Source organism: Athene noctua, chromosome 21, assembly GCF_965140245.1.
Source record: "Athene noctua chromosome 21, bAthNoc1.hap1.1, whole genome shotgun sequence".
In the NCBI taxonomy this organism is placed as follows: Eukaryota; Metazoa; Chordata; class Aves; order Strigiformes; family Strigidae; genus Athene; species Athene noctua.
In genome coordinates, this window is record NC_134057.1 from 757,619 (window position 1) to 770,528 (window position 12,910).

At 44.9% G+C, this 12,910-nt stretch overlaps 1 protein-coding gene across 1 annotated transcript in view; it reads left to right on the forward strand.

The window, feature by feature from the left end:
* CHUK (component of inhibitor of nuclear factor kappa B kinase complex) overlaps window positions 1–12,910 on the forward strand; it is a 30,938-nt gene that overhangs the window by 275 nt on the left and 17,753 nt on the right. The window contains exons 2-9 of the mRNA XM_074924166.1: window positions 35–129; window positions 1,621–1,735; window positions 3,760–3,829; window positions 7,380–7,468; window positions 8,150–8,239; window positions 8,871–8,995; window positions 10,562–10,669; window positions 12,228–12,363. Coding sequence (XP_074780267.1) covers window positions 35–129; window positions 1,621–1,735; window positions 3,760–3,829; window positions 7,380–7,468; window positions 8,150–8,239; window positions 8,871–8,995; window positions 10,562–10,669; window positions 12,228–12,363 — 828 coding nt within the window. The remainder of the gene's footprint in view (window positions 1–34; window positions 130–1,620; window positions 1,736–3,759; window positions 3,830–7,379; window positions 7,469–8,149; window positions 8,240–8,870; window positions 8,996–10,561; window positions 10,670–12,227; window positions 12,364–12,910) is intronic.

Genomic DNA, 12,910 nt, shown 5'->3' on the forward strand with positions numbered 1-12,910 from the left:
GGGCCGGGGCGGCTGACGGCGCTGTGTCCCGCAGGACTCGGGCGCCCGGGTGGCCATCAAGTCCTGCCGGCTGGAGCTCAGCGTCAAGAACAAGGACCGGTGGTGCCACGAGATCGACATCATGAAGAAGTGAGTGCGGATGGGTCGGCGCGGCCCGGGCAGTCGGGGCCCAGCGGCCCCGAGCCAGCCGGGCAGAGGAGCCCGCGGAGCGTGGGCGCTGCCGGGCCCTCGGCCCTGAGCCGACTGGGGCAGGGGGACAGCAGGCCCCGGCCCCTAAACCAGCTGGGTGGGAGTCTGTGTCACCCGGCAGCTCCGTGCTGGTGTATCTGCCATCCCAAGGTGTCCAGGCGCTTCTGCTCATGTCCTGACTTGGGACCCCTGCACTCTTGTGTTGCCTGGGCAGTTTGTCCATCGTAAATTCTTCCAGGCGCGCACTGTGCAGCGCTTTGGGTTTTAATGTGGTGATGTGAGGACACCCCCATGTTCCCATACAGTTCAGCGCGTTTATCTTTGATCTAGCGACCAGGGGTATAGGACTTGCTTTTTTCCTGTCACTCCTGCATGTACAGAGTAATGTGTCCTAGTACTTCATTGCAAGAAACTACATATTCTATGCTGCCGACCATAATTTTCTTCACCATGTCACTCTGAGGTACATGTGAACCAGAGCTGGCCAGGTTTGTCCTCATAGACGTGAGCCGTAGCTCTGCGTGTCACGGTCTTGTACAGTTGTTCCCTCATCCTGAGAATTCCTCCCTTCTGAGAGAGATCCTGGAGCATGGAATACTGGTGGGAGCAGGGATGCCACTCAAGTTTTACTCTTGAGTTGTCTTCACCAAGGCCTGCAGGGCCTCTGCTGCACACTGAGCTCCTACTCTGCCTCTGTCACCCTTACCTGCTCACTGTATGCACTGACATTGGAGGAAACCCCTTGCAGGCAACCTTAGTTTTTAAGTCTGCGCTTGGTGATCACTCTCGCTAGTGTTTTCACTATACTAATTTTTGGAATAGAAGCACTGAGCTGCACAGCTGATCTTGTGGTGGCTTCCAGAGGCTTTGGAAGGTGTATGCAAAAGTGATTTGTCTTCATTTCCTTCTGGATGTGTCATTTATTCCCAAGAGTAACTTAGATTAGAGACAGTCAGGAAGCAGCTGTTCGAATTCAGTTACAGAAATGAGTCCTTCCCCATGTATGTGGATTCCACCTGCCTGCTTCCACCTCTCTAGTTAGTACAGTTGCATTAAAGTATTAAAGGATTCCTCTTGGGAACCCTTGGGCCGGTGAGAAGCTGACCCCACATACAGAAACAGAGACACATGTGTAATGACTTTGCCAGGAATGTGCAGGAATCCGGAATTTGAGCCCGGATCTCTATCATCAATGTCCTGTGCCTTGACTTTGAGACAGCATTTCCGCTCGTCACTGGTTTGTGTATTCCCAGGGTGTGGGGTTTATGCGTTTGGATACTGGTAGGTACCAACTGAAGAGTGTACTTCTCAGCAAGTACATGTTCAGGGAACAGAAGTTGTGCCTGAAACATAAAACATGGTTGATTAACCGTCTGTCTCATTCTTCCAAAAGAGGAGTGAGAGTTTTCACCCAGCTTTCCATGTGCTTAGGCTGAACCATCCCAATGTAGTAAGAGCCTGTGAAGTTCCTGAGGAGATGAACTTTCTGGTTAATGACGTTCCTCTTCTGGCAATGGAATATTGTTCAGGGGGCGACCTCCGGAAGGTAATGTCTGCTTTCCTTTGCAATATGTAGCAAAATCAAGTGCTGGTGATGCTGTTTTTGTAACTGTGATTGTCTGTGAAACCATGTATGTCCTGTGGCACTTTTCTTTGTAAGTACAGGTGTGAGGAAGTAAAGTGGGAAAAACCCCACATATTGGAAATGAGACTTGTGTTTTTCAAACCAGAGGACAGAGAGCAATGCAGGCTGTCTATTCACAGAACTGTTTTAGCATTAGTACAACTTCCTGTAGCACAGGGAAGGATCCTGTTAGTACTGTACTGGGGCCTCCAGGGCTTCAGAGACTTTCCTGATGAACTGGAAACTGCCCTTCTGCAAAGCAACAATACCCCAGAGTAAAGGAACCTTTCAGTAGTTCCCCAGGCAGCAGCTCCATGGTCTTATAGAGTTCATGCTCCTTTCCCATTGCAGCTGGATTCAGGAAGTAGCCATTTGTATAGGGGTGAAGAGGCAAATCCCTGTTGATTTAAGGTTTGCTTTGAAATCACTTCATGTAGGTGATCAGGAAGCTCACTTTTCTGGTGATTTTTTTTGTTGTTGTTGTTACTGGTGTTAAATAGCACTGGAGGAAGGTGATTGAGCGGATGTTGAATGCAATAACCGCATACCTGCAGTAGCAACTAGTTTATCAGTAACTTACTAAGCTTCATTTTATGTTTTTGAGTTGTTTAAAGCAGTAGGGACAATAGTAAAAGACAAGATTGGCAATGAAAGGAAGTGGGGATATATAAAAATAGCATTTAGAGGTGGCAGACACGTGTAGCTGACCATGTTCTCGGTGATGCTTGGGTGTTGTGTCTTTGCAGTAGTAGTTTAGAGAGTGGTTGAAGGTAAATTGGAGACCCTGGCAAAGAAATTTGGGATTACATTAGCACTGCTTGCAGTGCAGTATGTGATCATTTACTTTCTAATGAATCCTTAGATGTTGCATAGATGCTGGGACAATTAATTTAATTTGATCGCATGTAATGCTTTGTTCCTTAAAGGAAAAAAAAGGTGCCAGGTTTTTTTTTATTTCCGATCCTGCTCTTTAAATCTTTCTCTTGCACTCGATTGACATCATTTGTGTTTAGTAATTTCTCATTACACATCTGCAATTTTCCATAAAGTTTGGAAAAGCATCTGCTTCTGTCTGTGGACCACACTCATTTTTATGCTTGTGCTCTTTCAGGGTAGTATGGGCTCGGAGCTTGATTTCTGACTTTGCCTATCTCCTTTCTTGTTCAGCACATCTACCCAGAGCTTAAGGAGTGAGATGTTGAAGTTTGGCTTCTCCCCCGTAGAGGTTTGACTGCTGGTTGTACCTGAAGTGTGTGAGTCAGGCAAAAACATGAAGAGGGCTGGCTGCAGTACAGAGGTGTATCTCAGTCATCTATAAACACCTTCAGTGTTGTAAAAATCAGATCACATGTTGATTGACTCAGGACGTATGCAGGGAATTGCTGAAGCTAATTCTTGACAGATCATTAAGACAGCGATTAGGAGGGGGGGTTCCTCTGGTGCTTCTACCTACCTTTCGCAAGAGGAGAAAAATTCAGAGCAAGGGAGCAGAGAGATGAAGAAGCGCTTTAGAGTGGAGGCAGGATTGAGAGTTCAGGTCATGGTCCATGCTGTGGACACTCCAGTCGTCCACAGGCCAGTGATCTGCTTTTTAGCTCAGGATTAACTATTTGGGCAACCTAGCCAGTGTGCTGAAGTGTCAAGCAGCTTTTCCTTGTGGGAGGGCAGTCAAGAAGGAGACCATGTCCCAGGGCAGAGCTAGCCCACGATCGGGGGCTGTGAGCTGAAGAAGGTGACTTGTGTGAAGTGGAGCAGCCTGTGGCAGTAACAGCGTTAACAGAGAATGTGCTCTTTGCTGATTTTAAGGTGCCTGACCATGAGGTGGGTGGCTGGTATTATATTTGAGCTGTGCTGGTTTCTGCGTTTTGACAGCAGGGGATGGAAGATGTTGTTCTTGACTGTTAGCTGTTGCAGTGTGGGTCTAAACATCTTTTCCTGTCTTGTAGTTGCTAAACAAACCGGAAAACTGCTGCGGACTTAAGGAAAGTCAAATACTTTCTCTGCTTAGTGACATTGGTATGTAGTCTAATGCCTTTCTCATGGTTTGTTTTGTTTTGTTTGGTTTTTTTTTATTATGTGTAATGGCATTTTGCTTTTTCAGCTCTTCTGGAAAAGGGGACTAGTGAGGCCAGGTGTGTTAAAACCAATCAGGTTTCTATTCCAGAGCAATAACTTGATATTCCTGCTGATCACAGAGACAGGAAGCTTTCACTAATTATGTGTCTGTGGAACGGGATTGGAAAAGCTGTGTAGTGGTCAGTTGTAGGTAACTATGACCTTAATATTTTGTTTTGTTAGGGACACAGTTTTCTGTTTACATCCTGTTTCTATTCATGGCTCTGGAGATGCCAAACTGCTTGTCACTTGAAGGAATGTAAGTTCTACAAACCAAAAAAAAAAGCAAGATCCAATGTGAAAGTACCAAAGTCACCCTGTGGCTTCTCTCTGTAGGGTTTCCTCAGTAGGAGGGAAACTTTGTGACAGGGTGACAGTACAGAGGGGATGATAAACTGGAGTGGAGCTGAGAGCAAGGTGTGTAAGAGCATAGCAGAAGAGGAAGCCAACTATGCCATGGCTAGTCCAGCAATCTTCTGGCTAATGATGTGCCCTCAACTGAGGGTTAATTAGGTAGGGGATCCCAACATATAAATGTGCCTGAATGTTGCAAAGCTTCTCATTTTGGAAGAGCAGTTCTGTTGGTCTGCATTAGAGTTGTGGCTGACACAGTGACGGAGATCACTGTCTCCTCTGCTCAGCACTGGAGAGGGTACATCTCGATACAGTTGTCCACATCTGGCCCCACGTTCCAGAGGGATGTGGAGATACTGGCAGGGTGCTGCAAAGGCTGCCCAGGGCCTGAAGCATCTGATCCACCAAGAGATGGGGTTGTTGGGTCTGACTGCAGGGAGGCTGAGGAGGGTCTGAGAACAGCCTGTGACTACAGAAGGCACCAGCGCAAAGGTAATAGGTGGGACTAAACTGTACTTGTTGAGCAGCATGGCAAGGGGCACCAGCCTTCTGTTGCACCATGGGAGCATGAGCTGGAGAAGAAACCTCCTTTCCCACTGACACTGCTGCTGTGCTGTATATGGCCCATGGGAAGGTCCCAAGGCAGCATACAGGGAGGCAGAGTGATGGCAAGATGAAAATTGGCCAGATATCAGCTTGATGTGCATTACAGAAGATGTCTGATATGTGGATTTTGGAATCTGTCGTTTGGAAAGGGAGCAGGCAGCAAATCTGTACAGGGTGGGAGTAGCTCAAGGTGACAGCACTGCTCATAGGGAACAATTTCATTTGATACCTTTGGATACCTACGTTAAAGCCATTTCCCAAGGCTATAGTAATCCCTGAAAATCATTGTGACACAAACTTGATGGTATCCCGAAGTATTTCATCAAATATATTTCAAACTGTTGAGCTTTAGCTTGCTTGATGCCAAATTCTTGACCACGGAGAGCACTTTAAGAAAGTAAAAGATGTGAGACTTAAAACTGGCCTTTCTGTCCATCAGGGAGTGCCTGGCTTCTTGGACACCCTGGGGAGGACAAGTCATCTGATTAAGGGTGATGCCTACAGATGGTTTCTACAGCAAGTAGGCTTTCCAGGAGAGCTCCTCAGTAGAGCTCCTTGGTTTTCTAGTTCTCTTACAGATAACCCATCTGTACATATAGGAATGGAGCTAGTTTTGGCATGAGAAGGTATTTTGGATGTATTGCTCTGGGCTTCTGTCCTTTCAGTGTTCAGAGTCTTGCAGTTCCCAAAATCAAGTGCAACTGCGTTCCTTCATCCTTGTTCCCCTTCCCCCTGTAGAGTGGGGTCTGTTGTGTTCATAGTAAGTTGAGTGTCTCTGGCATATCTTTGGCAAAGATTTGAAAATGCAGTGGAGAAGAACGGCAAGTCAGAAGCTGTTAAACGTATAAATAAGTGGTAAATCAGTGAAGGTTGGGGAATTCCTCCCTGATGGGAGTGTTTGAACTGTGATCGAGGCCTGTTGGTTGAATATTTCTCTTAAAATAATCCCATAATGAATTTACAGTCACAGCTGGTCAGTAGACTTTACATGATGTGCAGCTGGAATATCTTTTGCACAGGAAAATTCAAAATACGCCATGATGGAGATGAGAAAATACAATACCTGCCTTGGGCCTTTCATGGGACCTTGTATTTCTATTTGCACACATCTGATGAAGACTGAAAAATCATGACTCAAATGACTACTCAAATTTTGAAAGTCATCTTTTGCTGTTTTGTCTGTGGCTGTGTCCTGTGGCAGACACTGCCTTGATAATCTTTTATTTAGTGGCTGGTGTTGTTTTGTGGATGGACTGCTAGTGAATTTTCCCCTTCCCGCAGGCAGGGTTTCTCTTGTTTCTTTTTTGTTAGTGGTTCCACAGTCTCCTCAAGGCAGTTCAAGTGTGGAGTGTTGCTATAAGGCAAAGTCCTGCTCTTTGCCTTTCTTGGGCACATGCTCCCACTCCCTCCCCTATAGCAGCCACTCCTGTACCCAGGTGAGGAGCAGGTTCTGGAAACCAGCCTGGCTAAAACCTGATTATTTTTTTCTTAGTAGTTTCCAGCTGTGTTGATCCCAAGAACAAGTTGATCATGTGGTACCATAAATGCTTGTGCTGCCATGGAAACTGCTTATGGAAAGGAAGAGTTTGGGAACCTGTGCTTCTCCTGGGGACAGCCCCTATGTAGGCTGGCTTAAAGCAGTCATGGAATTTCATTTTTAGCAGTGAGTGTGACAGAAGTGGTGGTACTTCGAGCACACCAGTCCCCTACCAGCGGAGGGGAAGCCTTGAGCCCCTAAGTTCAGGATTGCTCATACTGACCAGGGCATTGATGTTTACACCTTGGTCAGCTGCTCCATGCAGCATTAACCAGAGGCTGCCCAGGAGTCAGTTTTTAGCTCCATCTGTGCTTCTGCTTCATCACAGCTGGACGGTCCCTTCCCGGATGGAGTGATTTGTGTTGTGGTGCTTTGGCAGTGATGGAAGTTTACTACAAGCTCTGTTAGCCACTATTTGGCAGTAGTTTTTAGGTCAAAGAGAAACTCAGCTTGTTTCATTTGCTTAATCAATTTCAGTGCTTGCTTTCATCAGCATTTTGCATAATGTGCTCACAGACATCAGTAGGTCTTTTTGCTGCCTTGTGCTAATTTGCCAAGATCTTTGGCTAGAGGACATGCAGAGCTGTTTCAAGCTGCCTGCTCGTTTTGGAGACCTGTTTTGCTTGTCTGCATGCTTGTCATATTCATTTTGTAACTCTACGGTTTGAGGAAAAATTCAGCTGCCTTCTCTGTTGCATTACAGGCAAGAGATGTGCCCTGTGGTTATGCCATGAGGTCTGAACTTTGTAGCAACCTCCACTTCTTCAGAGCAGAAGAGCAGAGCTAGTTCAGTCCTAGCATAAATCTGATGAATCTTTTAAGTAGTAGTTCTTAATGGTGTTTTAAGATGAAAATTTATGAATGTCAACCCCAAAGTCATGGATATTAGATGGATACTTTTATCAGGTCTATCAATCTGAGTTTATTTTCTGTTAAATCAAATGTATCTTTCAGGGTCTGGTGTCCAGTATTTGCATGAAAACAGGATTATTCACAGAGATTTAAAGCCTGAAAATATTGTTCTTCAGGATGAAGGTGGGAAGGTAAGTCAGGTGGCTGCTGTCAGTGGTGTTTCCACTGCCATTTCTGAAAGTTGTCAGCAGCTGTGTCTTACCCGAGAGGAATAAAAGAGAACAAGTAGTTTGTGGCATTGAGCTGGACTGAAAACTGTGAATTTACTAAAAGTTTGACGTCTTCTTGAAGCCACAAATCCTATTTTGCTTATTCTTAAATCCTTGTCATTAAAACCAAGCAACTTCTGCTTCTGTTCAAGAACCCTGCCTGCAACAGAGTATGAGTGATATGAGACTGTAGCGTATCCCGGTGTTTGTGGCTTTGAGGGCTGCATGTTACATTGAGCTAGTTCAGAGAGTCAGCCTAATGGATTTCTTAGTGAAAACTGTTTTCTCTATTGTTACTCTTTAAACAAAAAACTCACTTCCCAGATAAAAAGCTATGTTTGGCCAAGCTGTAAGTGTCAACCTGCTTTATTTAAAGTTGAGTCTCAGTTGAGATAGGTGAACGCCAGCTTACATGGTGAAACAGCGAGCCTTAACGTCGCGTCACAGGTCAAAGATTCGCCATTGACTTTCTCCAGCATTTCCATTCAGGCTTCTGGCTTCTTGAGTGTATGCTGTGAACATCACTGCACAGATTTTGGGTTGTTTGGTGGGTTTTGTTGTTTGAATTTGCTCTTCTGATGAACTAGTTAAAACTGTCTACAGATTGTTCACAAAATAATAGACCTGGGATATGCAAAAGATCTGGATCAAGGAAGTCTATGCACTTCATTTGTTGGAACATTACAATATTTGGTAAGGCTTTTTTTTTTTTTGTTATGTGTACAAGTGGTGTGGTATTGCCACATGTTATAGAATCACAGAAGTGTGTGCCAGAGGGAACCTGCAGAGGTTCCTCGTGCAGCCTCCTGCTTGCAGCAGGACTGTCACCAGCACTAGGTCAGGGCAGCCATCGCTTAGCCCAGCCAAGCCCTGAAACCTCCAAAAATGGAGATCGTGCACCTTTCTGGAGACCTGTCCCGAGGGTGTTCCCTCTCCAGGGGAGGAAGTGTTTCCTCGTGTCTGACCTGAACCTCCCAGACGGGGATGTGAGGCCTTTGCCTCTCACTCTATCACCTGTCACTTCCAAGATGAGTTTGGCCCCATCCATCCCTTCCTATGCCCCAGTCAGGGGCTTCTCTTAGCCCGCACCCCCCTCCAGCCCCACTGCAGCCAGACCCCACAAGCCCAGGTCCCTGCCATCTCCTCGTGGGCTGGGGGCTCCAGGCCTGACCCACTGGGCAGCCTGAGCAGGGCCACATCAGGGTCCCTGTGCCTCTCTGGAACTGTGGGCCACGTCTAGATGCAGCTTTGTCTTCGCAGAAACGTGAGAAGATAGATGACCTGAAATATCACTTTCAAAGTGTCTTTTTATGATCCTTTTTAGGCTCCAGAACTCTTTGAGAATAAATCCTACTCAGTTACTGTTGATTACTGGAGCTTTGGAACAATGGTGTTTGAATGCATTGCGGGATTTAGACCTTTCTTACATAATCTACAGCCATTTACCTGGTAAGACACAAATTCTGCAAGGAGTGGGGCAAGACAATAAGAATGACAGCTGCTGCATGTGGTGAGGTGACAGCATGAACCAGAATGATAAATTTATTTTTGAGTGCTGAGGCTGGTGGTCTGCTAAGCTTTGCAGAAGCCATTGAAACTTTAGTAGTATTGATAACGGTTTGACTTGCTACTTTTACTTACTGTAGTATGTGCTTATTACATTGTGTGGTAGTTTCTGGTCAGAATAATTCCTTCCCAAGTTAAATTTGAATGAAAAAATATAATTATAAACCGGTCTCTGTATCAGTGTCAGAAAAATGTAATGGGGAGGAGTGGTACAGTACTTTATTCACCTAGGCTGTGAGGTTACTTACTGTTTGCAATCAACAACACACAGCAAGAGCTTGTTTTATGTAGTAAACACATAGTTACATGATTGTAAGTAACTTTACAAAAGGGACAACTGAAAGACTTTAACCTGCATATGGAGGTTTCTGCTTGCTCTTTAAGGGCTGGAAGAAGGGGCAGAAAGATAAATTTTTATATTTCCACTACTTAACCTTGTAATACCAGGAGTGTGTGTAAGCTTGGTAAAAGGGTAGTTCTGCAACAGAAAAAATATGAAACTTGCTTTTCTGTTAGCATTGAAATAATAATGGGCAAAAAAGTAAATTTGGGTTTTAATGCAAGTGTTAGCTTAATTTATTATGTGTTATCATAAAACTAGTATGTGGTCATAGTTTCCTTTTTAACTGCTAATTCTCAGGGGTTTATTATTTTAACAGTTCAATATTTGTTGCCTATTTTCCAACATGTAGAACTTGATTTCCTAATGCAAGTAGTAGAAAACCAATGAATTAAATGTTTAGAAACAGCTCTTCCCTGTCCATAGAAGGAGGAAGAGAACAGTGCAGGCGTCTCATGTCTAGCTTCAGTTCCAGTTGAGGCTGACAGAGAGAGTGGGCTAGCAGCCTCCAGGAGCAAGGAACATTCAGCTGCCTCACAGCTGACTGACTGTTGATTTTCCCGGGCAATCCTGCTGCTCCGGGAGCAGCTGACCTCTAGGCAGGGTTCAGCCAACTGCTGAAGTGAGCCACAGTGAGGAAACTGAGGCAGAGTTGCTGGTGATTCTTTCCCTGGTATTGGATCCAGTGGCAGGCTGTGTTTCTAACACTTATTAGATGTTTCACTTGGATCAAGGTAAGAACAGTGGTTTTGCCAGATGACTTACAAATCTTACCTGTCTCATTACAGTGCAGAGGCTGAATCTGTTGAGCAGGCTTGCTCTGTAGTCAGTGAATTGTTACGTGTTGACCCTCTTGTTTGGTGCTCTCTAGACATCCTTGCAAGCAGGTGCAAAAATGTTTTCAGAGAGAGTGTTAATTGCAAGGGCTCCCCTCTTCCACTTGGACATCCTCTGGGTGGATTGTTTGGAAATGACATCTTTGTCCCAAAAGAGAAGAGCTTGGTTTCTAAAGCTACTAGACTGTGGCGATTTTTATTGTTGTCATATTCAATTGGCCTTTTACAAAAGTAACCTCATCAGTATATCCACAGAGGGTTTTTATTTTCTAGGCATGAAAAAATCAAGAAGAAGGATCCAAAACACATCTTTGCTTCTGAAGAGATGAATGGGGAGGTTCGCTTTAGTACTCATTTGCCGCAGCCTCACAGCCTTTGTGGGTAAGTGTGTCCTTGTGGCTACATGTCATAATTTTTGGCTTGTTTTAAACTGAGGGCTCCTCCTTTATCCCAAGCACTGAGGGGTCCTCCTTTCTCCAAAGAAGTGTTTCCAGCTCTTGGTAAGCTATCATTTGCTATTAAGGAATAGTCTGTAGCCACATGGCTCTTTTTTGATGCTTTGGGCTCTCCAGCAGCAGTCCACCCCTGCAGTTTGTGGGAGGATGGCAGTCTACCTTGCAGTGTGAACTCTTGTGACTGCTTTCCACCCATTATTACAAGGCCAAGGAGTAACATCTACCCAATAACTTGATGGTATTGAATCTCCCAAACTAAGTACTTGAATGAGCTGCTTCATGAAAGCAGAATTTTCTAGTACTTCTGTTGGGAAGACTGCTACAAGTCAAGCAGAGGCCACAAAGATGGTCAGAGCCTGTTGAATAGAGCATACAAGGAAAGGCCCATGAAAATGGGCTGATTCAGTCTGGCAAAGAGAAGGCAGAGGGAAATGTAATTTTTTCATCGTCTGTCTACTGGGGTGTTACAGAGACAACAGATGTAGGCTCTTCTCAGAGGGGCAAATCAAAAGGACCAACTGCAACAGCACAAGTTACAACAGGGGAAGTGAAATTTGGGCACAGGAAAAAGGTTTCTCTGTGCTAGTGATGCATTCTTGGGACAGGGCCCTGGGCAGTGGGGGATCTTCACCTGTGGGGGCTGCCCAGACTCACTTGGACACAGCCCTGAGAAGCCTGCTATAGCTGTGACATTGGCCTGGCTCTGGTCTAGGGTTCAGACCAGAGACCTCCGGGGGGGGGCTTCAACCTGAATTAATTGGCCTTGTACCAAGTCAGAGGTCAGAGTGATCATTTGACACTTACCTAGCACTTGTGCCTTCAACTGTGCCCAGCAGTGCAGGACAACTCATGGCAACTGGCAGATTTCTAGGAAAAGTACTGGAGTTGAGAATGAAGTAAGTGGCTTTGTGCTAGTGCTTTGAGCTTTTTGCACTGTGTATTGTCTTTAAAGACATACTTCACAATAAACTTAACATACTTCCAGTTTGGATAAACATGCAGAACTTTCCAGGTGGCTCTGCAGCATGAGGATGGTTATTCTGCAGACAAGGCTTTGAAAACTCTTTGACTTTGTGTATCGCAGATAGTTTTTGAAAGAAAAAGAACAAAAAAATAACTCATCCATTTTAACACACCTTACTGATGTGTTGAGATACTTTTGACTCAATGAACATGGGTCAGAAGAAGTGTAATGCAGGGTATACCAGATGAGTGTGTGCTTCTGAGGTCAGTGAAGGCTCTTGTTACAGCAGGGGTGCTCAATCTGTGTGTGCTTCCCTCCCTTTTCAGGCTTTCCTCCTCTGTCAGAATGAGCAACTGCAGTGAAATCAGGTGTTCTTCACACCTGTTCAGCACGTGTTGCACAGATATGGTCTCTAACCAAAGAATTGTAACCTTACTGCTGTTGTGAGACCCTGGTTTCCTGAGTGGTCTGAGTGTTGTAGAGTGTCTACGTTCTCTTTCTTACAGCCCTTCTGTTTTAGTTTAATTGTAGAACCAATGGAAAACTGGTTGCAACTGATGCTGAACTGGGATCCACAACAGAGAGGTGGAGGTTTAGATCACGAGACCAGTCGTCCAAAGTGTTTCCTAATAATGGATCACATACTGAATTTGAAGGTGAGTAGGATTGTTACTGGGTTTAAAGGCCTACTGAAAGCATCTCAGAGGACAGAAGGTGTGTTCAGTGGAGCAAAGCTATAATCCTGACATCCAGCTGCAGGATCATGAGGAATGTTTTTCTTGGTATCAGGAAGTGAGTGTCTATACAGCATGTCCAGTACATATCTGAAGGCAAAATATCACCAGCAATATTAATCTCTATTTTACACTTGGAGTAGAAGATCAAATAATGGTTTAATATTTGCTGATAACAGTTTTCCTGAACTCCAGTACTGATGCTGTGACCTCCACATCCATGTACAATAGTAGTAGAATAGAAATTATGTTTACCTGACTCTTCCCCTTCAAGTAATTTTTGGAGCTTTGCTGGAGTAAGATTAGCTGAGGCAAGCATGCGTAGAAGCCAGAGGGTAATTTTGTCTGATCTGGAGGATTCCAAAGGAATTAAGGCCTGAAACACAAGAAATTAGGCCTGTAATTGGGACTTGTCAAAATCTGTATATTATGGTGTGTTTCGGGTCCTACAGTCTCTGCCCAGATATAT